Source organism: Leptidea sinapis, chromosome 2 (assembly GCF_905404315.1).
Source record: "Leptidea sinapis chromosome 2, ilLepSina1.1, whole genome shotgun sequence".
Lineage (NCBI taxonomy): Eukaryota > Metazoa > Arthropoda > Insecta > Lepidoptera > Pieridae > Leptidea > Leptidea sinapis.
This window is the reverse complement of record NC_066266.1, coordinates 22708151-22735570: the sequence shown is the minus strand read 5'-3', so window position 1 is coordinate 22735570 and position 27420 is coordinate 22708151. Positions and strand designations below refer to the sequence as shown.

Here is a 27420-nt window from a genome sequence, read left to right as displayed (position 1 = left end):
ATGTGTAAAGTAATTCGTGCGAAATTATTTCCTAAAAATCCAAAATTATCAAAAATGCAGAACGTTAATGTTCAAGTTTCCACTTCTGCCGGCACTCCCGGAGTGCAACTCGTACCTTTTTATATCTGTACCTAATGATTATGATATAATATGTTGTATAGTAGGTATTATAGGTATGTAGTAACACGGACATAGTTTTCTTTGCATAAAACCATTGTATGTATTTGTAAAACTTGCCTCCTCGTCTTCATCTCTCTTGTCTTCTTGCTTCAAATCTTCTTCGTCTTCTGTCTTTATATCGTTTTCTGTCTCTTGCTCTGCATCTTTTACTGTATCTTTCTTTAACTCTTCCACAGTCTCATTCACTGGTTCCTGTTGTTCCGGCGATGGGGTTGGATCCTTCACCGGTTCTATCACTGAAAAAGTAATTCAGCAATTATTTGGATTATTATAAGGGCTTAAGTATTTAAAGTTTAGCAACATAATAAATTATTGATTATGTTATGTATGTATATAAGCACGTAAGTGAATTTACAAGAAACAGTCATAACCATAATGTTAACACCAGGAACAGACATAACCTTATAATGCCTACTGCTCGGCTTAGACGAGTTAATCTTTCATGTAGCGATGTATTTTCTTTTACACCAAGATCCCAGAAAACGTTCAAACAAATGTATTACGAAATTCAAAACAATTTTTAAGAGACGTTTATGTAGTTAAGGTTACTATAACGTAAATAACTTTCTTAATAATACCGCAATTTAGAATGAGGCGACCGCCCTCACGCTATTATATAACAAATTTAATTGTACGATATCATTACATTTTTTTTTAATAAAAATATATGAATTTGAACCCTTATCTCTTTAGGTCTGAGGCATACATATACTATTTCGAATGGGTGGTAGTTTTTGACTTTTAATAAGTGATATCATAACCTTTTTTGAATAAAAATATTTAAATTTGAACCCTAACCTCTTCAGGTCTATATTTGTCTATTTTCAGTTTTATATTATACTATTTCGAAAGGGTGGTGGTTTTCTGACGATCAATAAGTAATTTTAATCCTACTTTGAATAAAAATATTTGAATTTGAATGTCATACCTTCATTCTCTTCTGATTCGAACTCTTCCGGAGGTAACGGAATGTCTTGAGGAAGTATGGCGTGTTTTTGTCCGTCTTTCTGCATGTCAGCCTGTGAGACCAGCTCGGCGGGCGGCGGTTCCTCTGCCTCGATTACCTGTTCTGGTTTCTCTTCTGTTTTCGCCTGAATTATTTCTTCTTCTGCTTTCTTTTCTTTTCTGTAAGAAATATCTTTACATATAAAAAATAGGATAGTGGACATTATTATTTATACATTACAACATAAATACAGCGACAAGGGGATCTGGAAGTGTTGCACAAATTTACAAATTGTGCGTTTTCCCGTAAAAAAAAATCCAGAAATTCTAAGGCATTGGTATGTTCTAAAAAAAGAGTTTTCCTTAAAAAATCAAAACAAGTTTGTGTAATATTTGCAAAGTTTAAGTTTTTCTGATATTTTAACTGAAAAAGATAGAAACAAAGCATTCAATAGTTTTCATGAACTTTTTTGTCTTCTATGCTTCCCTAAGATTCGTATTAGAGTATCCAATAAATTGTCAGGACCTAAGTGGATAACTAGAGGGCTTAGAAATAGTAGTAAAGTCAACTAAACTACTCTAAACTATTGAGGAAATGCATATGCAAGGCTCAACGTAATTGTGCAGGTAATCTTCTCAAATCAAGTAAAAATGTAGAACATCTTTGTCTATTATAAAAGAAGAAAGCACTTATGCACCTCCTGTAGTTGATGTTTCAGTCTTGAAAACCTCAAATGTTGAGACTTCTGATCCATCTATCATGGTAACAGAATTTAATAACTATTTTTGTAATTTACCAATCAAACCCAAGTCCAAAAGTTCCCCAGCTGATACTGCTAGTGCCTAACTGTTTCTTTGTTATATCATCCAGTTAGCTAGAAATTGCAAAAGTAGTAAAGTCACTAAAGAATACCAATGCTTGTGTGCTAGAAGAAATTTGTACAAAGATTTTAAAAAAAGTCTGGAATTGCGATCCTAAGTGTTTTGACTTATCTGGTCTAAGCTTTCGATTTCGTAAATCACGATATTTTACTAGGAAAAATGGAATGGTATGGCATTAGAGGCCCTGCTTTATCTTGGTTTACATCGTATTTAATTCGACGCAGGCAATGTACGCAAATAAACGTGGTAATAACTAAATAAGTGGTATAAATTAATAACTCATCAGTCATGCTATTCCAATTGTAAAAGTGGAGTTCCTCAGGGAACTGTTTTAGGTCCTTTGATGTTTATTATTTATATCAATGACTTTGCTTATGATATATCGATTCTCATGTCCTCTAATACTGATAATTTAAATGAATATCAATCGAACATTAACTGTACTTTGAAAAATATTATTAATTGGCTTGATAATAATGAATTTGTTGTGAATTTATTGAAAACAAAAGTATATGCATTTTTGTGTAAAAGTACGTAGAAAAACTGATCTAAATATTAATTATAATGGAATAAATATTGAAAAAGTTGACATTACTATATTTTTAGGTGTAATCTTAGATAAGCACCTTAATTTCTCTGATCCCATTGATAAAGTATGCTCTAAAATTTATAGATTTGTGTATGTGTTAGAAGACTCAGGCGAATTGCTTCTAATAAGTTATCGTTAATGGCGTACCATGGATATGTCGCTTCAGTACTAAGATACTATACAGATATAGGTCTTCTCATCTGGGCAAATGGTACAGGAGTACATCAAGCATTTGTAGCTCAAATAATAAGTACTCGTTGTATATGTGGAGTTGGTGCGACCTATTCATGTAAAGACTTATTTAAATAGTTAAATATTTTGACAATGCCCAATATGTATTTTTAGGAAATAAGATCAAAAGGGTTTTTTTTGTAAGTTTTTCAGTCCGGGCGCCAATCGGCAAATGGGCTGCTAATCGACGCTCGACGGTATTTATAGCAACAGCTGTGACGTCACTAACTCAATCGCAATAAAAAAATAAAATTTAATCTGATAGATTCTGATACGGCCTCTCCTGACCGTGTCCGTCCTCGGGCACTCCTTCAATGGCAACCTCCTCTGCTGAGTTGGTTGGAGGCCGGGTGGAAGGGCTTGCCTCTGCGAAATCATTACCCTGATCGTCATCACCTAGAACCATAACAATTGTTCGAATGACGAATGGCACACATCGCGTGACACGACCTGATCCGGTGATCGTGTAGCATTGTACTTACGTGATGGTACTCACTCATGTCGCAATAACGACCTATTAAGACTAAAATTTTCTTCTCGTACCCTCAAATTAAAAAATACAAACCTTCGTCAGGCCATTACTTATAACGTCCACTGCTTCGAACACCACAACCAGGACTACGACTACAACAACTATTCACACTTTGATCACGCTCACGGTTCGACATAACAAAAGCAACAAGGATCTAATAATACGCAAACTAAACAAAAATTTATCTACCAACATAAAAAAAAGAACACCACTTAACAACGACAGAACCACAACCATTCACTACCGAATTACTGTAAAACACACAAAACTGTAATAATAAAAGTGGGCGAAAGAATTATCCCACTTCTGATTTTAGGAAATAAGATCAAAAGGGTTTTTTTTATAACAATTGACAAATTTTTAAACCACCTACTAAGAATTCACAAACAAGCCAACATCTAATAAATTAACTTTTTAATTAAATACATCAATTTGTCAATCTTCTAAGAATAAATTTCAAATATCACAGTGACTAATATTCAAACAGAAATTGGGCAGAGTAACGATCTAACTAGTCAACGGTTGCAGCGGAAATGTGTCGACGCTAGTTTTATAGACGTCTTCACCGTGTCCACCTGTCACTGTCAACACTGTAAAACCGTTAATTTAAATTATCGACCGAGTTACGTGACGAGCACAGAGAGCCTTTCCGTCCATAGATAATAACACTATATACCAGAGATAGATGTGCCACTGATGTTTTTAATATGTAAAATCAGTGTACCCAGGCTAAAAGATGGCGCTGCATTATGTTTTAGTAAAAATATTTTACGCCCGCAGAGTACGAGTACCGTCGCTAGATGGCGGTCATTGTGTTTACACTTTATCTATTGTTGTAGACCGTATTTATTTTACCATATTGCGACATTGATTAATAATGTAATTTGTTCTTTATGTATGGATGGAAATTCTCACAACTCAAAAGTGTTTAAGTGATCTGTGTTTTTTTGGTGGTATTTTATATTACTTAAATTACCACACGATAGTCAAGTCTTATTTTAATAAATAACTTAAGTAAGTTTTTTACTATCACTAGCTCCATCTATCCATCTATCATGTATGTAAAATGATCGCCAAGGTAATGAATTTGCAGCGTACCTAATAGATGGTAGCACTTTCAATGCTAATTTTTATCATGTGCCAATGTAGGGAAGTTGCACCCCCCTGCGCCGGTCGGCAAATGGGCTGTCAACCGCCTCTCCACGGTATTTATAGCAACAGCTGTGACGTCACGAACTCAATCGTAATAAAAGAATAAAAATTAATCTGATAGATCCTGACAGTATATATTTGAAGCGTATAAATTTGTAAAACAAAATAATCATTTATTTCACAGGGCCATTCAATTGAATCCTCGTTCCACCAGATTACCGGATAGACTCGTTTATACCTCAATATTAGCTACGCAATGCGTATAAAATTATTTAATCACCTACCTCTAGAAATAAGAAACTTACCACAGAAACTATTTACTAAACCCCTGATTAAATGGTTAATTGACAAAAAAAATTATAGTGTTAAGGATTTTTTAAATTTTAAGTAAACGTTTTGCATGCAAATTTAAATGAGCCGAACAGAAGACACTACAATAAATTTAAGATCTATAATGTATACTGTATTCGAGGCAATAAATAAATTCCATTTAATCCACTCAGTACATTATAAGTCAGGTGTATTTTTAAAAAAGTTCACGCAAGCAGCATTTGTTACACACTCCAGTAGGAAGTTCCACGTTTGCACCACATGGTTTGGCAGGAAGATGAGTTTTCAGATTGAGGGGCTTCTTAGGTGTATGGTGGAGTTTATGGTATACGTGTTTTCAATGTTTGATACAATGTAGTGTTGAATTAACTATGATGCCGCAGTCGATCGTCGTATCGCTTCGTCGCGGCGTATATTCGAGCGATGCGAGGTAAACTACGTCTGTGTACAAAAACTATAATTAATCCAATTTTTTTGGAATCTGGCGCCATATTTAAACATGAGGAATGAGCGCCTTATTTGGTCACATGAGAAACTTGAGCTGATTTGCAAATTCAATAACTAAGCACCTGGCAGTCGTATCACTCTGGATTTTTACACATACATCTGGCCATACTTAACATTTCAAACAATATCAAAATTATCAGAAAATCAGGCAAACGCGAGACATTTTGTATCTATCATTGCACATGAGAAATCTGTAAAAAAATAATATAATAATTAAATCAAATCGAAATTCGTAATTCTGTAACCTAGAAAATTTCGAAAGATTTCTATGAGTTTAAATTTTTTTTAAATCGGTCGAGTAATGGCCGAGAAACAATTTAACACAGAAACAATATTTTGCAGTCACCCGGTGGGAGCTCCGCTCAGCTTCGCTTCGTTTCGCTTCCTACAATTAATAAGAATGAATAGATGTGTTTGTTGCATCATTTTACATTTTACAAATTATATTGCAATTGAAATGATCTGTAAATCTTGATATAAAAGAGTGGCAATGAGTTTCTTGCTACTTCTTCTCATTAGCTCAACCCTTCACGAAGTAGCGGTAGATTCAATAAAAAAAATATATATTTTTTTTTGACATTCATAAGTGTCCTTTTCGTGACCTACTTGAATAAACTGATTTTGATTTGATTTGATTTGAACAACATCAATATAGATGTAGATAGGATATAGGTAGGTGCTCTTAGGCGTCACGGGTAAAGAAATATACCAGCTGTTATAGAGCCAAATGGTATTATTACCCACCACGATGGCAAGCTTCCTGATGGAATGACGCTGGTGGCTTGGGCACGGGCAAGGGCACTCTGGCTCCTTCTCATGTCCAAGTTACATCAGTTGGTGCTGAGACTGCTGCTTCGACTGCCGAAGACAGCAAGTGTCGCAAATATGTCGGTCTCAGTGAGTCATACATCTTTGTGCCGTTTGGTGTCGAGACATTTGGCCTGTGAGGCCCAGAGGCGCGGAGAATGTTCAAAATACTATCTTCGCGCCTCAATAAGGCTACTGGAAACCCAAGCGCTGGCAGCTTATTCGATCAACGGATCAGCCTAACTATCCAACGCGGAAATGCTGCCAGTATTCTTGGTATGTTAAAATAATGATAGTTTTGATTTTTTATGTTATCATAGTATTGTAGATATAGTTATAAGATTTGGTTTGTTTGAATAATAAATTAAGTATATACTTGTAATATTTCTTAAGGATTTTGTAAGTTTCGATGAGATCTCCTATCTTCCAGTTATGGTTAGGTTAAGACGTTCTTCGTACGACATCTATATCAAACTTTTTTTCGTTCTAATTATAAAAGGCATTATTTTCTCAAAATTGATTCCTTTAGAATTATTTTTTAATGTCATTTCTAATACTAACACCGCTTCGGAAACAAATGGCGCTCTGACAGTGAAGAAGAGGCGCAAGGAACTCTCCCAGCATTTTTTTTGCGCTCGTTTTAATAAAATATACAATATTGTACTGTCATTGTTATTGCTATAAAATAATCACAATCTAGTCCCAAGCTGTCGGATCACTTTATTCTGGATTTTATTCTGGATTTACAACTTTTTTTTTTACAGCCATTTTTTATAAAACATTTAAATTTATTTATAGATAATGCCTGAACAGTGGCTGGGACTTTATTGTAGAAGTGTATACATTTACCCTTAAAGCTATTATGTATCTTATGAAGCCTACTAGAATTAGTTAGAAGCAATCCCTTATTTCTAGTGTTATAATACATATATATTACACAGGATGTGTGATTCTTATAACAATTGTTTTTGACATCGACATATTTTCTTGTTCAGACACAATTTAGAATTAAAATCATTGTTATCGTTGCCCCAAGTTTAATTTCATTTAATTGACACAAATAAAATTTGAAAAACATTTTTTTTATGAACGATGCGGGACTCGAACCCTCGACTTCTGGCGTTCCGTGCCAGTGCTCTAACCAAGTAATTTCACTAAATTACTGGGCAAATGAGAATTAACATCTCATGTCTCAAGGTGACGAGCGCAATTGTATGCTTGTCATAATAAAAAAAATTAAAAAACGTGATAAAAAAAAATAAAGAAATTAAAAAAAATCAACACGTACCCCAGGCTCGAACCTGAGACCTTCTGCACAAAAAGACATAGAAATATCTATATAGATCTAGTAAGTGTTAGGTTATTTTCGTTACGGAATTTCTGGATTCAGTCTCCACGCTCAAGGCTCGCGATAGAAGCTATGCAATAGCTTAATAAAGAATCTATATTTATATTTTGTCTCTCTCTCTCCTCTTATATTTTTCAATTAATAAATAAACATACTCGTTCTCCACAACGGGCGCGGTTTCCTCTGCAACTGTCTCCTTTTGCAACTCCTTCTCAAACTCCACTTTCTGCGTCTCCTCCTGTACGGCGACGGATTTTTCTTCCGCTGCAAATTTTACTTGAAACGCACTTTCAGGCTTCGGTTGAATTTCTTCTTTTGCCTGTAAATAAATATATATATAATATACATAATTGAAAAAAAAAATGTCAAACACAAATAAAATTTATCCAATTAGGCTTAAGCAAAGTGCTTTTGAAAGGTCACTACAATTTTTTTTAAATTAATGAATCTACCATATTATGTTCGGTAAAAGTTGAGCTCGTGAGAAGAACATATAAGAAACTCAACAGTTAGTGTTATCAATCAAATAGAGTATTTTACCATGGCTGTAATATACATAAGAAATTAGTTTTTATGCATCCAATATATGAGTCGAGTTCATTAACGGCAATTCCCAATATTCATCTCTTACTTGAAATAAAAATCTTAACTATCGTTGACTTTTCTGTCCCAATAAACTTATCGACGGTAACTCACCTTATCCGTACACGCTGTCTGTCAATGGGAGGACGTATAGCTTACTAGCGGTAGAAGCTTGCATGGAAATTTCAATTCACGCGTCCCAATATAAGGCGATAAGAATGACTTATCGGGTATATTGGGACAGTTTAAGATTATTGACAGCTTATTACTGACAGTAGAAGGTAATAATTTATCTCTATCTGTAGATACTACGGTCGTAAAAGCGTTAAAATTATAAGCAATAACAAATAAATATTATGTATAAAAATATCAAATTTAGAAACTTACAAATACCTTCGTATCCTCAGGTTCAATGACCTTTATTTCCGGCGTCGGGAACTTGACTTCCGGGAACGATATCTTGACTTCCGGCTTCGGTGCAACCACGATAGGCTCCATCGCTGGTTTTGGTCGCTTTAGAGCGGGTTTATGCTCGACGGCGGTTTCTTTCTTCAATGGTTGTTGAATTCGCAGCTATACATATAAAAAGAATTAGTAGTTTAAGAGACTGAAAAATTAGAAATTTCATAATTTTTAAGAAACAATTATTAAATAAAAAAGGATTGTGTGGTTTTATGATACCACGGTAAAAGTAAAACTTTTTTTCACATTATAGACATTTAACTAAAAATTTTTGGAATAATATTACATTTAGGGTATAAAAATCGCTTTATCAATCTTAATTTTATACTTGGAAAATTGGAATGATAATGGGAAATAATAAAAGTAGACTAAGTCTCCAACTAATATTTTTATTCAACTCTGTGTCTTAGCCCTGGTGCAGAATATAAAATAAAAGTTTCACTTTAACAAAATATATAAACATTTACATTAAACACTGACAAAAACAAACAAAATAGCGTGGAGCACTGGCACAAATGAGTAATAGTCTATACACTACACGGTCAGCTGCTGCGAACTATAGGCGCCGCCCGACCGTCACGCGACATGCAACACACAGACGAAAAAGTTTGAGACGATGTTATAAAAGTTTCACTCTAATAAATTTCAATAAATCCATTCAATTTCACTTCAAAGATATACACAGCAGTAATGTTACACAATACGTCAGCTGTATAGCTACAGATACACTGCTTAAATGTAATACACCGCCGAAATGCTTATAGCAATAAGCATTTCGGCGACTCCCATCAAAAAAGAGTATTTTTTTTATAGCTGATATATTAATAGCTGACCCAACAGACGTTGTTCTGTATATAATAAATAAAATAATGTTTTTATATGAATTTGTCAATAATATATCATAACATCAAAAATTACTTCGTAAAATATGCACCCTGCTGTCGTAATGAAATTGTTTCGCAGCAGAACTGTCAAACCGTGCGTCAATAAATTCTCTCATAGAAATTATGTATGGACACATCAAAGGAAAAACAAATTTGTTGTTTTTATTTAATTTAGCAGCATTTTCCTATTTATTCACCTTTTAAACCTTCTCTGGACTTCCACAAATAATTCAAGACCAAAATTAGCCGAATCGGTTCAGCCGTTCTCGAGTTTTAGCGAGACTAACGAACAGCAATTCATTTTTATATATAAAGATATAGATTTATCTCGTGCACCAGTTATGAGCAGATCGGTGGCGCGAACCCAAAAGATTTAACTTCAAAAATAAAAATGTGGTTATATATTATACTTACATGAACCATTTCCTCGACATCAGGCACAAAGGGTTCCGGCACTGGTACTGCTTTTCTCTGTGGCGGTGGCGCTAGCACCTAAAATATTATCAGAAATATTAATCGACCTTTTTTTATGAAAATAACAGACGAGACGAGCAGGACGTTCAGTTGATGGTAATTGATACACCCTAACCATTGCAATGCAGTACCGCTCAGGATTCTTGAAAACCCCAATAATTCTGAGCAGCACTACAAGTGCGCTTGTCACCTTGGGACATAATATGTTAAGTGTCATTTGCCCAGTAATTTCACTAGCTACGGCGCCCTTCAGACCGAAACACAGTAATATTACTGCTTCATGGCAGAAATAGGCGCCGTTATGGTACCCATAATCTAGCCGGCATCCTGTGCAAAGAAGCCTCCCACTGTTAAACTCTCTGCCCGCGCGATTTAAAATTGCGACACATTTATTTTTCCATACTTTTTATCTAGTAGTATTTATGGGCGCAAAACGCCACCTACCGGCAATAATTGACAACTATTGATATTTATATCTTAGTCGATCGTTAAAGTGAATATATTATTATAGAAATGTCAGAAATATATAAGATTTTAATACAAATAGCTATTTGTTAACATAAAACCGATATTTATTAAGGTCTGATATTTTACAGACACTGTTTTGCCTGTTGGAATGTTTGATGTTTCATTTATTGTTAAAACAATTTATTTACAGCGTAACGGCCTTACAAATAAAATTGGTATATATATATAACTAAGCACAAACCATCAATATGTAAAATGTTTACAAATAGACATTTTGCTTACGAATGTTTTGTTCGGACGTAAAACGTTTCCCGTGTTTATTTGCAAGGCAGCTTGTCATTACTAAAACTTCAGAATTATCATTATATTGACAGTGTCATCAACGATAGTGTAAACATTTTGCATTTTCATAGATAACCTATCTATTCTTAGTTTAACTTACTAAAGGTAGACAAATCTATCCTTTTACGCTTACTTACATTTCAATAACCTATCGACATAAAGCATTAGACAATAACTATATTGGAAATAACTATGGATAGATAAGATCTTGTCATTAAACGGTGACAGCAATCCGTAGCTGTATTGAAAACGGCCGCTAATGAATAAACCGCTTTATATAAATCATTTGAAGTATATAAATGATGACGACCTGCACAGCCGAGTGGTTAGCGATCCTACCTACTAAGCTGGAGGTCCCGGGTTCGAATCCCGGTAGGTGCAAGCATTTATATGATGAATATGGATGTTTGTTTCCGAGTCATGGATGTTCAAATGTATTTATGTATGTTTAAGTAAGTATATCATTGTCTTGTAACCCATAACACAGGCTATATATGCTTAATCTGGGGCAAGATAATTTGTGTGAAAAGTGTATCAATAAATTCACTAAAATATTTATTATAAATATTTAGCTGTATTTGGGAATTATTTTACAGTACCTTATTTTATTTGTTGGTTTTAAGAGAACTTGTGTGTACTGTTCTTTTATGTAAATACTGTTCAGCGGGCCTGCCATGATTCAATTGACAACCTAAAATGATCTGCATTGCTATTCCGTACCACGAAGTCATTAGAGCTATTCAATTGAGGTTGACGTGAAATCAAGAAATTGAATCGCAAACAGATTTAGTTCGTTCATTCATTCGTACCATGAGGTAATATTTCAACCTAAACTGGATAGCTTATGTGTCAAAGTGAGCGATTCAAAATAGTTGCTACTTCCTCAGAGGAAAGTGAATTGTGTTTTTAATAACTTTTAAAAAATAGTGAAAACATACAGAAAAGGAAAATTTACTGATGAAAGATGAGATGAGAATACTTTTTGGACTTTTTTGTAAAACAAAATACTGAGAATAAATACCGAAAATGTAAATACTGAGGACGAGGCGGTAATGGCCCCAGCTATAAACTGTTCGCATGAACGAATTAAAAAAAATGTACTCTGTGCTCCTGTAAAATCAAACATGAATGGAGGTGCGTTCATAACTCGTTATTTTACGAAAACACATAAAGCAAACATTTAATTTGTAATTCAAAGAACTATACATATTAGTATATATATATATAGTGGTATGGTTTATAATTTGACGCTTTAAAATGTATTTTTAGTATTTTCTACGCAAAAAAACCGCTAAAATCATATCATTTTAGGTTTCGAAACGCAACGCATATGGTTCGAGTGAGAGAGACCAACTTTTGCAACGACTGTAGAGATCGTCATCTATTTCTCAAACCGCGGACCACAGACAAATTTATTTCGTTCATTCTTCACAAGCGATCCAAACGCCATTCAGTAAAAGGCATTTCATGGTACGAATTTTAGCGATTCAGTTTAGGTACACAAACTGAACTGCATCGGAATCGCATCGCTAATTAAAAGTTGATGATAGACCTTCGATTCTATACTAGTAACTGTGCGTGAATGAACTGAGAAATTCTGGATTGAGAAAACCCTGGCATAACACCGACTGAAATTTCATTACATTTCAGTCATCCTCCAGAGAGGAACAAACCTGGATTCCTATTGCTTTCATGACAGTTTGCAAAGGAAGCCGGCTAGATTATGGGTACCACAACGGCACCTATTTCTGCCGTGTAGCAGTAATGTGTAAACATTACTGTGTTTCGGTCTGAAAGTTAGCTAGTGAAATTACTGGGCAAATGAGACATAACATCTTATGTCTCAAGGCGACGAGCGCAATTGTAGTGCAGCTCACAATATTTTGGATTTTTCAAGAATAAAAAAACCAAACTAAAACAAAATATATACATACCTGATCTTTTTTCTTGCCTTCTTCAGTCGAGACATGAATAAACATATCGTCACCTACCTTCCTTATGATCTTTTCACTGTAAATAGAAATATTGTTAGGTGTTTTTTTATGCAAAATACGAGACGAGCAGGTCGTTTCGTTCAGCTGATGGTAATTGATACACCCTGCCCATGGCCACCAGGCCCAGCAGTGCCGCTCAGGATTCTTGAGAAAAACCGCAAAAATTCTGAGCGGCTCTACATCTGCGCTCGTCACCTAGAGACATAAGATGTTAAGTCTCATTTGGCCAGTGACTTCGACCGAAACACTGTAATGCTTGGACATTACTGCTTCACGGCAGATATAGGCGCCGTTTTGATACCCATTATCTAGCCGGCTAAAATAAATACAATAGATAAATATATATAGACTCTTCGTGGATGGGTGAGATTATATGAATTCGCGTCACCGAAATTTTTATTGTGACCGTATTGTATGTACAACATTAATGCTGTGTCTTATATGAGTGAAATTGAATGGAATTAGTTAAAAGTACAATGTGTATATACTGAGCATGGTTAAAATATTATTTTTGTTTGTTTAATATACTATTGAGAATAAGTTTTAAAAATAAATTTAAATTAATAACTTAATTGTTTTTAACATGAAATTTCAAATTTTAATACAAAAAGTTACTTGTTCTCTTTTCTATTGGCCGTCGCTCTATTCAAGTCGAGCAGGACGTGCAGCTGATGTATAAATAAATGATACGCCCTGCCATTTACAATGCAGTGCCGCTGAGGATTCTCGAAACCCAAAAATTCTAAGCGGCACTACAACTGAGCTTGTCACCTTGAGACACAAGATGTCAAGTCTCATTTGCCCAGTAATTTCACTAGCAACGGCCTTCAGACCGTAACACAGTAATGTTTACACATTACTGCGTCACGGCAGAATCAGGCGCCGTTGTGGTACCCACAATCTAGCTGGCATCCTGTGCAAAGGAGCCTCCTACTAAAAAAAGACTTCACACATTATGTATCTAAGTGACGAGCAGAATTTTGTGTTTTTCGAGATTTGCATTTTAATGGGCAGGTTATAGAGAAAATCTTACACTTGAAAGGTACATACCGAGGCGATGCCTTGTGCATAGAAGCGACAGGAGGAATATTGATATCTATATCCTTAAACGCGTACACATCTTCAGCTTTTATTTCGATATCGTCAATATCGACGGTGGGTGCGAGCGGGACAGTACGATTCTGTGTATTCGCTAGAAAGAGATAGATAAACTTTATTCGCTGACCTCTACTATACAGGGTGGCCGAGAAGTTGACGTCCAAAGCTAAAATTTGAAAGCCCCCATGGTGATGAGTATCCGAATCACCCCTATGTATGTTCTACGATTTTGCGTATTTTAGAGAGATATTTGCGAGATAATAATTTTTTTCCCCTTTTATCCGCTTTTTTCACCTAATTGTGGTTTAGGACGTTTTTCTAATTTTTTTTGAACACTTTTAGTTAATTTTATTGTTGACTAGCTGACCCAGCAAACGTTGTATTGTCTTATTTATATGTTTTACTTTAGTAATAAGAAAAAAATAAATAATAAAAATTTTTGGGCTTGTAAATAATAGATGGCGACCGATTCTCAGACCTAACAAATGTTAAATCGAACATAAAATATATCTTACTACAATAATTATTAATATATTCGATTGCTATCAGTTGCAACTATTCTTTAGCATTTTAAACTATTCTTTCAATTTGATTTCTGATTTCTTTAACTACAGTTGCAATAACCACATAAGAAACTATGAATAGTTTAGACAATGCGGAACTAGTTTAGAACTGAGTCGTAAGTTCAAGATAACTGCTCCAGCTAAATTCATGAAAACGTTCAAGGTATCAAAAAAAAATGGGAACCTATGGCTTCTAACTATTTTTAAAAACTTCCCAGAACATTGGCCAATAAAATGAGCCAAATTCAAATTTTAGCTTTGGACGTCAACTTCTCAGCCACCCTGTATACCACAGAACAGAAAAACCTAGTAGAAGTGGCATCATGTCATTTTACTATGCGAACACTAATACACACAAACAGTAATACACACAATGACGTTCTATACATATGGACATATCATTCGCAGTCTGATAACGGAACGGCAATAGTGTGCTTAAAGCCAATGTAAGCACACTTTTCTCCTTAGTCGTGTGTTAACTGGGTGTCAATCAACAAACCTAAGTGTGCTATAAAAAGTGCTTAAATAATACATTAACGACTCAAAAAAAACATGGTGTGACTTATCATCGGTAAGATTATTTTATTATATAACATTGATACGCAAAAAGCGGAAGTAATTTAATAAAACGATTATTTTTTCAATAAATATGGTACAATATTATTGACAAGTTCCCAGACAAGACCCGCTTGTCAGAATGGGACAGATGAAAGGACACAATCAGAAATGTATAGACATAGCTGTCGAAGGTTATTATGGTGTCATTTGTGGCATGTGCCATATTTCGGCTTTTATTTTGTATGAGGTGCATTGTCTATATGTATAGAACGTCATTGAATACACACACTTAATTCCGGCTTTATGATAGGCCTAAATTCACAATCACGAAAAGACATAACTACAAATTTACTTACATCAACTTCGAACTTAATACAATTACGCTAATCTGATATTCTTAAAGTGATTAAGACAACCTCAGAACTTTTTCTTAAATTGCGAAAAATAACATATAAAAACTTGAAGTAATAGGAACCACAGATTTGATATTTGTCAAAATACCGATAGTGTTGTACGAAAATGAATAAACATATCGATAGGTTAGTGAAAACTAGAAATCATGTAATCAGGGTTGTAAGTAATTAATTAATTACCCACTGATGTACGGAACTGTATAAATCCTTGTAATATTAAGAAAAAACTGAAGTCATACTTTTTAAGTCACTTAAAATAAATATATTTACACAATTTATCTAACTGGCACTAATGTTCTGTAGTTGATGAACCTAGATTTAACTCTTTGTTAGCATATATTACAAACCCGTGTGGTTTTCTGATGCTAGCTTTAAGTATTTTCTTTTGTAAACTTTAATGTAAATAAATAAATAAATAAAAAAAAAAGTATATTACCGATAATATACCGTCATAAGCTAAAATAATAATAGGCCAATATTTTTTCTTAGGTATAGTTTTATTTCAAAGGATGGACAATATTTAGCTCAATTCAAATAAAATCAAGACAGCGTACACTAATAGTCTTGGAAATCTACAATATAATATTATATATATGTGAACTTCTTTGTGCGGTGTTTCCGGGACGATACGACATGGGTACCTTCAAAAAAAGCGCGTACACCTTCCTTAAAGGCCGGCAACGCTCTTGTGATTCATCTGGTGTTGCAAGAGAATGTGGGCGGCGGTGATCACTTAACACCAGGACCCGTACGCTCGTTTGTCCTCCTATTCCATAAAAAGAAAACATAGCTTTTTATAAGTATTCATCGCTATTCTGTAGAAACCCAGGGGCCAGTAAGACATGAGATTTAAGAAAGAAAATTTCCAAAACAAGCATTAACGAATGATTAATAAAAAAAGAAGCTATAAGTACTGATGAAGTATTAATAATCTTGTTAGTCTTATGATATAAGATATTTTATATTATAATGTACATATGCTACAATGATGGCAAACAATCCCAGAATTCATGGTTTTACATCGCTTTTTTACAATTCTATGACTTATGTTCTCTGCTCCATCAACTTACTGACTGACTCATCCTTATCGGCGGAACCTCAATATATGTCAAATATTAAAATTTTATTTAAAAAAAAAAGTTTATCTATATTTAAATATTAACCCTTATTAGTTTAACTGGAATCTAACACATATTTGTTAAATAATTATTAGCTGTACCTAAGAGACAATTAAAACTATTCAATTCAAATTCAAAATCACTTTATTCATGTAGTTCACGGAAATGACACTTACGAATGTCAAAAAAAAGTAAAAATATTGTTTCTTATTGAATTTACCGCTACTTCGTAGAGAAGAAGTAGCAAGAAACTCATTGCCACTCTTTTAAGTCAAGATTTACATTTTAATTGTTTTACAAATCATTTGAATTAGAGAGAGGCAACAAAAATACTCAAATGTCAAAAACTGGAAGGCTTACACGAGTAAGTCAAAAAAAAAAGAAAAAAAGTAAATTAATACTTATAAACACAAGAGTAATCGAGTATAGTAGATGCATCAATCCACACATACCGTAAATAAATAGAGGCATTATGTGAGCATTTCATAAAATAAAATATATAATAACTTCAAAGGAAATAATAATAATAAAAAACACATCAAGCAGACCTCCCGGTAACAAGATCATACAGCCACCACGAGTAGCACCCGTTCACGAGCATATTAATTTGAATTTATCGTAGTCTCTTGTACACAATTACCCATAATTAACCATATAAGATTTTGGATACTTACACCCTTATCGCATGATGCATGTAAAAGAGAAATAATTTAATAAAATTTATAAATATAAAATTTATTTCGATAAAATTATATCGATATGTACATGCATGCACTTCTTGAGTAGCAAGATATTTTTATTGTTTACATAAATTATTCTAACATCGATTAAACGTAAATGAACCATACGTCGTAATATTATGGTTCATTTTTAATTGTATATCTTGCACAACACATAAAAAATATTGTAATTAAATCGGAAAATTATGATTTCTTATTTTAAGAAATCCCTCCGTTGAACTTCTATTTCGGCTATGATTACTTCAGTAAAAAATGGCACAATAAAGCAAATTTGTATTTTTTTAAAAGATGGCTAAATTTAAAAATGACTGGTCTCACTTGAGCCTCGAGTAGGTACATTTGTAAACAATAGTGGCGACAGGGTAACGCCCACATACCCACTTCCACTAGTTTTTTCTGTACCGTGCTATATACCACTGGACTGGCGGCTGTCAAAGTGCTTTTGTGCCTGTTTGATATTCGCCATTTTGGCGCTGTTGGCCATGTAGCGAGAGTCTGCGGTACTAAAACTAGTGACGACAACCTACGCAAACATCGATAGATGGTGGGATACTATTTACAAAAAAAAAATTGTGTACTTTACTACGTTGATTCTTGAAGTATAAATAACACGGAAAACGAACGAAATTAATTCAAAATGCAAAAATACTTCAGAGTATTGTACGTACCTTCGCAGCCGTTTGTATTTTATACGTCAAAATTAGTTCACTGCATGCTCGCGAGTTGCGCTTCAAATGGGCACAAAAAGTTAGCTGTCAAACATATGGAACAGCCTGTCCAGTGGTATTTGTACAGGTGAGTGATTTTATTGAATTGAAATTAATTTTTAGAACACTGCGCAGGATTTTCGCTTTATTGTTTTCAAGCATTTTGAGAGGCACCACAGGACCTATATTAATTATGGACCGGCACATCATTTACTTTCAGGTGGTTCTAGAATATTATAAAAAAATCTAAATAAACACATTTTTAATTGGTTCCATAATCAACGTAAATAAATAGTGTGTGCGTGTAATCTCTACGCACGACTGAAGTAAAACTTAATTATAATTAACTTTAGAAATAATTAACAGATACATCTAAAAATTTTTTGCTTATCTGAAAGCTCATAGACAAAATATGTTATTTTCGTTTGCCCTTGTTTGTCCCACCTATTCGAGGACATCCAGTCAAATATTCTTAAAAAGTTGAAAGACAAGATGATTTAATTTATGGCATTAAATATATACTTTACATTAATTAAAGCCGTTTTAAATAATTGAATAAAAATAATTAAATAATTAATATCACACATATCACTATAACGTTGTTATTGATTATTGACGAATATGGCTCTATGGGCTCAGACCTTTTGCCTGTCCAATAGACGAAGAAAAATTATCGAACGTCGCAAATGTCAGATTGCGAACTTTTAATTATTAATTATAACAAAAGCAGTCTTAAATGAACAAATACACTTGGAGATTTTCAGAAAATATTAATGAGCCATTTGAAACAATTTTTTAAACCCTTATAGAATAATGGTTAAAAATTGTTTCAATTGACTTTTTTCTGCCGGAAGTACTAACGTTACTTCCGTCAGAGTATTCCGAGTTACCCCCAAGTCACGCCTAAAGAATTTTTACTACAAAAACCAGCAAGTATGAGCCCATATCATCATACAATTCAGCCTAGCGAAACCCTCAGATAGAAGCGATTCACTCGATTGAATGACATGTTAAGTGATGCAACAAACATACTCAAACGTCAAACAGTCAATATCTTACACGAGTAAGTCAAAAAAGTAAATGTAAATTAATACAAAAGTTATTGAGTACAGTAGCTGCATCATGCACACACACACATAAATAAATAAATAAAGGTATTTGCAATATGTACCACAACGGCGCCTATTTCTGCCGTGAAGCATTAATATGTAAACATTACTGTGTTTCGGTATTAAAGCTAGCTAGTGAAATTACTGGGCAAAGGTGACGAGCGCAATTGTAGTGACGCTCAGAAGTTTTAGGTTTTTCAAGAACCCTGAGCGGCACTGCAGTGTAAAGGTTGGGCGTATCAATTACCATCAGCTGAACGTCCTGCTCGTCTCGTCCCTTATTATCACTAAAAAAAAACTAACTGCAAATACCTTTGAGCTGATGCTCAATCTGCACCAACTGACTCTTGATATGTTCGATGGCGGCATTTTTCTCCACACTCGGTTGTTCCAACAGTAATGATAGTGTGGGTGCACCCACACTCGGCGCGACGGCATCGACTATTAGATTACAAATTTTATTAAAACATTAATTATAGAATAAAAGGTTACCTATTACATAAATTATAGCAGCTAAGAGAATTTTTAACCTGCTAAGTCATATTTATAAGTTACTAGTTGACCCAGCAAACGTTTTATTGCCGATATTAAAATCGCGATACAAAAGTAACTGTTGATCGTAGATGGGTGAAAATTTGAAGTTGTATGTATTTCTTAAGACTGACTCATAATCAAACAAATTTAAAAAAAAATGTCATAAAAATAAAAAAATAAAAATTCGTGTGGACCACCCTTAACATTTAGGGGGACGAAAAATAGATGTTGTCCGATTCTCAGACCTACTCAATATGCTCTATACAAAATTTTATGAGAATCGGTCAAGCCGTTTTGGAGGAATACGGGAACGAACATTGTGACACGAGAATTTTATATATTAGATATTTATTCGTTTTTAAGTCTTTTAAAATATTTTCACTGTGTTCATATCATTTATAGCATAAGTTGTCGTTGAGTTGTGACGTAATTATTAAGTGATATTAGCATTAGTTGATAACCTTTGAGGTTTTTTTAGATGCTTATTTGACCTAGTTTTATATCGGTATATGTAATATGATAAAAAAAATCATAAGTCTTACGAATTGCAACTATAGGGTACCAACCATTAAGATCCTGCAAAGATTACAGTTTTTATATTAACAAGAATTAGAACAACACTTTTAAAAAGGCGTAAAAAGGCATTTATTTTCTTAAACTTGATTCCTTTAGAATTATTTTCGATGTCATTTCTAATATAATAGTTACTACTACCGCTTCGGAAACAAATGGCAATCTGAGAGAGAAGAATCGGCGCAAAAATTCTCCCAGCATTCTTTTTTTGCACTCTTTTTAATAAAAATATACAAAATTGTACTGTCATTGCTATTGCTATAAAATAATCATAATCTAGTCCCAGTTTTTCAAGAATCCTGAGCGGCACTGCATTGTAATAAAGGTATTTGCAATATGTACCACAACGGCGCCTATTTCTGCCGTGAAGCATTAATTTGTAAACATTACTGTTTCGGTCTTAAAGCTAGCTAGTGAAATTACTGGGCAAAGGTGACGAGCGCAATTGTAGTGACGCTCAGAAGTTTTAGGTTTTTCAAGAACCCTGAGCGGCACTGCAGTGTAAAGGTTGGGCGTATCAATCACCATCACCTGAACCTCCAGCTCGTCTCGTCCCTTACTTTCATAAAAATAAAACCTCTGTAGCCGCGTTCGGCGCCTTTTGGTAGGGGAAATTCTTATGGGTTCGCGTCACCGACATGCTCATGACGACGCAGCGGCCGTGTGCTGAGTGCGTTAGACACTTTTTGGGTGGGTGAAATCCCGTGAGTTCGCGTCACCAAAATCCTTATAGCAGTGTATCTGTAGCTATACAGCTGACGTATTGTGCAACATCAGTGCTGTGTATATCTTTGAAGTGAAATTATTAAAAATAAAAATATATGTATTATTGAAAATACATGAATTTGAAAAATAAATTGAAATTAAAAATTTTATTATTTTTAAACATTATAAAATTTCAAAAAGACTAAGTTTCCACTTCTATCGACGCTCTATTTTTTTATTTAAAAATATAATGATATTTAACCGACTTAAAAAGGAGGAGGTTCTCAATTTGTATGTTTTTATCTATGTACCTACACCGATTACTATGATATTTATGATCCGATTTACTTAATTTTTCTTTAGTTCGATACGGAATAGATGCGATTTTGGTCCCATAAAACTTTTTACGTAGTTTAGCCCAGTAGTGTACCTACACTCGCCACTCGTGACTTCGAGTTTATAGCTTCGTCTAGAACAAAACAACGCAAGCGGACAGACACACGTGGCCAGACAACCTTAATAATTACAGTAAGTAAGCTGTTCATATTATTAATTATAAATGTTTAGTGTACGATATCACATTGTAATCCCTATTTAATTAAAAAAAAAAGCCCGCTGAGTTTCTTGCGCCCATTCTTCTCAGGTCTGAGGCAGTCTCTTTTGAATGGGTGGTAGTTTTTGACGTTCAAGAAGTGATTTTAAATCCCATTTTCAATAAAAATATTAGAATTTGAATTAAAAAAAATATAATATTAAGTTTTATTTTGTTTAGGGCTTAGCACCGACTTAAAACTTATCAATAGGTAGCACATAATTAATAGAAGTTTATTAATATTAAAGGTAAAGGTTTGCATAAGAGGTGTATTAAATAAAATTTTTAGTTATTTGATACTTTTCAGTTTTTGAAGACGGTTTTTTTTTATCGTACTTTTATTTTTATTACTTACCATATGCATTAGCCGGATGTGATATTCTCTGTGGTGTGGTCACCACCGGTGATGATTTTAACAGCGACGTCAGCAAAGGTGATGAAGGCGCCGCTGATGAAACTGTAATGACGACAAAAATCAAATCATATCAAAGTCACTTTATTCATTTAAGCAAACATACTTCGGGAAATGTTGGGTTTTAAAGAGAAGAAGTCGCAAAGAACAATTTTTTTATGAAATTGGAGGAAAAACGAGCGTACGGGTCACCTGATGATCACCGCCGCTCACATTCGGCGCCTATTTCTGCCGTGAAGCAGTAATGTATAAGCACTACTGTGTTTCGGTCCGAAGGGTGCCGTAGCTAGTGAAATTACTCGGAAAATGAGACTTAACATCTTATGTTTCAAGGTGACGAGCGCAGTTGTGATGCCACTCAGAATTTTTGGGCTTTTTCAAGAATCCTGAGCGGCACTGCATTGTAATGAGAAGGGAGCATTAATCACCATCAGCTGAACGTTCTTCTCGTCTCGCCCTTACTTTCATTAAAAAAAACATTCTCTTACAACATCAGAGGAATCACAGGAGCATTGCCGGCCTCTTAGAAAGAGGTACGCTATTTTCGAAGGAATTAAGTCGTATCGTCCTAGTTCAACGCGAAAGGAAGCTCACGGAAGTAGAAGCTTTCTACGACTATTAAATAAATAAAGAAATAATATTTTTATTTTAGACCCCTGGTGTGGAATAGTACATTAAGGCGACACTAAATGCCAGCGACCTTGAGCGATATGAATTCCGTGAATTCATTCCTGCCATCTATGTAACAAAGCCAATATTATCAAAATTTTTGGGTGGAAAACAGTTTATATGCTTACAATCCTCGTTATTCACTACAAATCTGAATAAATGAACCTACACAAAAAAGTACAAGGTATAAGAATAACTTGTCTGAGAGAAGTACCAAAAAAATGCGTCACGCCACGCCAAAAAACTTGTTTAACTTCAAAGTAAAGTGTTAGTTTGAGAAGGCTCGGCAGTGTTAACTATAACCAACAGTAAGCATTAGCAACCTACAAATAAGACTTAAGGATATGTGTAACAGGATTAAGTAGTGTTCATAGCTCGAAATGCTATACTTTCACTACAAAACTTGTTTAAAAACACCATGTTTGCGTGTTTTCTGCTTACTCTTCGCCTTAAGCAATTTATAAGGAGAGTGTTCCTATGGGGACCGCCTCTGCAAGAGATACCGTTCATCAACACTGCTGCTCATTGTCGTCAGACTTATTGCACGATTTGCTGAGAAAAAAAAGCGCGCAGGGTATTGTTAGTATTTTAGTTAGTGGCGTATCAACACTCGCAGGGTTTTGTTAGTATTTTTGTTAGTTGCGTATCAACACTCGCAGGGTATTGTTGGTATTTTTGTTAGTGGCGTATCAACACTCGGAGGGTATTGTTGGTATTTTAGTTAGTGGCGTATCAACACTCGCAGGGTATTGTTGGTATTTTTGTTAGTGGCGTATCAACACTCGCAGGGTATTGTTAGAATTTTTGTTAGTGGCGTATCAACACGCGCAGGGTTTAGCTAGTATTTCAGTTAGTGGCGTATCGACAGGCGCAGGGTATAGTTAGTATTTTAGTAAGTGGCGTATCGACGAGCGCAGGATATTTTGTCTAAAATAAAAACCTTCCGACATACCGAAGGTCGTGCTGGGAGATGTCGGCAACACAGTCGGGCGCCAACTCCTCTCAGCTCTCGCCCTTCTCTCGTCTCTCTCTTTCAGCCACGCGGCGCGCCGCACGATCTCCCGTTCCCTCGCACGTTTCGTAGCTTCAATATCCGCCCATATCTCCCGTATCCGCGCATCACTCGTCTCAGGGTCCTGCACTTCAGCTATTGCATTCTGGAACAATTTATGAACTACCACCGTGAGTAAAATATACGTGCAATATATACATTTTACAACAAGATCCCAGTAAATGTTCAAAACAAAAGTATTACGAAATTTTAAAGCATTTTTGCAAAATCGTTTGTTTGGTAAAGATATTAATTTATATAATATTAATTTGTAAACATATTTTTTTTTGAGAAAAAAAGCCCGCTGAGTTTGTTGCGCCCGTTCTTCTCAAGTATGAGGTATTCATTTTGGAATGGTGATTTAGGAGTGATGTCGCATCCTATTTTGAATAAATATATTTGAAATAACGCGTGACCAATTTTGATTGAAACAATTCGTTATTTTGAAGTGATAACCTTCACTTCTGGGATTAATTAAATTTATAGCCATTATTCTTAGATCATTTATACGTGTAGATAGACTATGCACGCACACTAAACTAATATACATGGCCTGTTTTTTTTTATGGAATAGGAGGACAAACGAACGTACGGGTCATCTGGTGTTAAGTTATCACCGCCGCCCACATTCTCTTGCAACACCAGAGGAATCACAAGAGCGTTGCCGGCCTTTAAGAAAGGTGTACGCGCTTTTTTTGAAGGTACCCATGTCGTATCGTCCCGGAAACACAGCACAAGGAAGCTCATTCCACAGCGTTGTAGTACGCGGAAGAAAGCTCCTTGAAAACCGCACTGTGGAGGACCGCCACACATCCAGATGGTGGGGATGATATCTTAACTTGTGGAGAGTCGTGCGAAGGTGGAATTCGGCGGCAGGAATCAGGTTTTTATCGGTTGTCTAACAGCAACAGACTACTAGCAGCTCTATCTAGATGGACTCGAATACGCGTCTCTCGGGTTCCGTCCGAGCGCTCTTCGACTGATCCAACCGTACAAGTGACGTATCGTTCATAAACCGTGGTTTGTCTTGTTCAAGTCTCAGGTTGTGGCTCCATGTACAGGATGTACTTTACCAATACTTGCATATTAGGAAATTGATTTGATATGTCTGTATCGTTCAAATCTAAGAAATTTATCAACTGCAGAGGTTGTCAGGATGAGGTCACAGTCGAGAAACGGTGAAGGATTGGCCAACCAACGGGCAATTTCCTTGGTAAACACAAGGTCACTGCGAACATCCTAGGAGATTTCTGAACGCTTGGCTGGTTGGTGTAACTGGCCAACATCATCATCATCATGAGTTCCACTGCTGGACAAAGGCCTACCACAAAGATCTCCACAACAATCGGTCCTGCGCTGCCCTCATCCAACATATTCCGGCCATATCATTGGTTCAACTTGTGTCATGCCTACCAACACTGCATCTTACCATCCCGGAAGACTGGAGAAAATGGACACATCCTCATCATCATTTCAGCGGGAAGACATCCACTACTGGACAAAGGAGGGAGGCTCCTTTATCCAGGATGCCGGCTAGATTATGGGTACATAATGGCACCATTTTCAGGCATGATGTGTAACGATTAGTGTTTTGGTTGAAAAGGGGCCATAGCTAGTGAAATTAGTGGGCAAATGAGGCTTAACATCAAGTGTCACAGTGACGAGAGCAATTATAGTGCCACACAGAATTTTTAGGTTTTTCGTGAGCCCTGAGCGGCAATGTGATGGGCAGGGTGTATCAATTACTATCAGCAGAATGTCCTGCTTGTCTCGCCCTTATTATCATAAAAAAAAAGTGTTTTGATACCAGGTGATCATAGTTGAAGAAGAGATTGTCTTATGTATGACGCGAGTATATTACGCGAGTATTTGACGACCTGTATAGTCGAGAGGTTAGCGATCCTACCTACTAAGCTAGAGGTCCTGGGTTCGAATCCCGGTAGGTGCAAGCATTTATATGATAAATATAGATGTTTGTTTCCGAGTCATGGATGTTTAAATGTATTTATGTATGTTTATATGTATGTTTATATGAATTTATGTATGTTTAAGTAAGTATATTGTATTAAATATATCATTGTCTTGTAACCCATAACACAGGCTATATATGCTTAACTTGGGGCAAGATAATTTGTGTAAATGTGTGTCAATATTATTATTATATTATTATTATTATTATTATTATTACATACACCAGGAGAACATAAACCTGATCCTACGCTGATCCAGATCATCTGTCTGATAACACTGAGTCTTCCAAATCCAACTAAATGGTTTTATTGACAATTGTGCCCCTATACCATATCTTATCATACTAACTTTGATTATGTCATGCTGCTCTGTCATCTCAGCTATGGTCTTCTGTATCTCTTGCATCCGCTGTTCAGTCAGTTGCTTCAGGATACACTCTTGTGGTGTCTCAATGCCGCTATCGGAGTTTCGCTTGCGTTTAGGGGTCTCGACATTCTCCAGCAAAGCTCCATATTGCGCTGCACAACTTTAATGTTTTTTTTTTAAGTATTGTTTATTGAGAGGATAAAATATCTGTTGGTATAACACAACTTTTCCATTATCAGGTAATTCGAGTAAGCTACCAATTTTAGAACAGAAAGGATAAAATCTTAAAGGATTAAAAACAACATGTGTACATTTCATATGTGACACAATGATAAAAAATCAAACAATTTCCACAAGTTTTATTACAGAATGATGTTTTTAGAAGCTATTTAAGAACTTTAGATATTACAGAATCAAGTCATCACTGACTTGATTCTATTTAATTATAAATTTATAAAAATTTACTTTGTACTCACGTACAAAGTAAATTTTTCCTGACTCGAGTACCAGAAGTAAGTCAGGAGTACTCCAATCAACATAAATTGGTATTTGAGTTGGTGACTCTAAAGTGGGAATCAAGTCTGACTCTAGTCAAACCGTACTTGACACATGACTAGCTGTAAGATGAAGATTGTCTGACATTTATATAGTGTACTAGCTGACCCAGCAAACATTGTATTGCCGATATTAAAATGGCAATACAAAAGTAACTGTTGGTCGTAGATGGGTGAAAATTTGAAGTTGTATGTATTTTAAATGCTGACTCATTTAATTAAAAAAAAACTTTCGTGTGGACCACCCTTAACATTTAGAGTGATGAAAAAAAATGTTGTCCGATTCTCAGACCTACCCAATATGCACTCGAAATTTCATGAGAATCAGTCAAGCCGTTTCTGAAGAGTTCGGTCTCGCACACCGTGACACGAGAATTTTATATATTATATATGAAATCTGAATAGAGTGCATGATGATATTAAATACGGATAATGTTAAAAATTCTGATTTTAAAATACCGCATATGCTTATTAAGCTTGGATACCAGCAGAAAGACTTTCATATTGTGGCATGATAATTCTAACTCACATTAAAATGTCTGATAATATGTTCAAAGATTGTTAATAAATAAAGGAATAAAATAACAGGAGTTTACATTTTATGTTCATCAATTTAAATAATTTGAGAAACAATGTACAAAAGTTTTCCCTAATATTTTTGTATACTGATATAGAAACTAACCTTTTCTGAGAATACCAATCTGGTGGCCTATTTGGTTCGCCAATTGTTTTTAATGCCCGGGAAACAGACATCCAATTTTGATCGCCGCTTCGAACTACCGCGGATGCAAGACATAATTGCTCACGTTTATTCCAAGTGTCTAACGGAACACGTTTTTGTTGTAAGCGCTCTTGAATTGAACTCATTTTTTGTTAAATTACGAATATATAAAATATTCACTGATTCATAATTAGAAAAACGAAAGCTATAGAAGAATTAAATTAAAATTATAAATTTACTGCAACGCAAACTAGTTT

At 34.9% G+C, this 27420-nt stretch overlaps 1 protein-coding gene across 1 annotated transcript in view; it reads right to left on the bottom strand.

Annotated features, from left to right (window-relative positions):
- Nucleotides 1-27420, bottom strand: part of LOC126973798 (bromodomain-containing protein 8) — a 50880-nt gene extending 23460 nt beyond the window's left edge. Inside the window, exons 1-10 of the mRNA XM_050821129.1 lie at nucleotides 27125-27420; nucleotides 25871-26048; nucleotides 23441-23657; nucleotides 21775-21867; nucleotides 19328-19456; nucleotides 13684-13901; nucleotides 9846-9923; nucleotides 8469-8658; nucleotides 1109-1351; nucleotides 238-416 (exon numbers count right to left, since the gene is read on the bottom strand). Coding sequence (XP_050677086.1) covers nucleotides 238-416; nucleotides 1109-1351; nucleotides 8469-8658; nucleotides 9846-9923; nucleotides 13684-13901; nucleotides 19328-19456; nucleotides 21775-21867; nucleotides 23441-23657; nucleotides 25871-26048; nucleotides 27125-27309 — 1710 coding nt within the window. The 5' untranslated portion in view covers nucleotides 27310-27420. The remainder of the gene's footprint in view (nucleotides 1-237; nucleotides 417-1108; nucleotides 1352-8468; nucleotides 8659-9845; nucleotides 9924-13683; nucleotides 13902-19327; nucleotides 19457-21774; nucleotides 21868-23440; nucleotides 23658-25870; nucleotides 26049-27124) is intronic.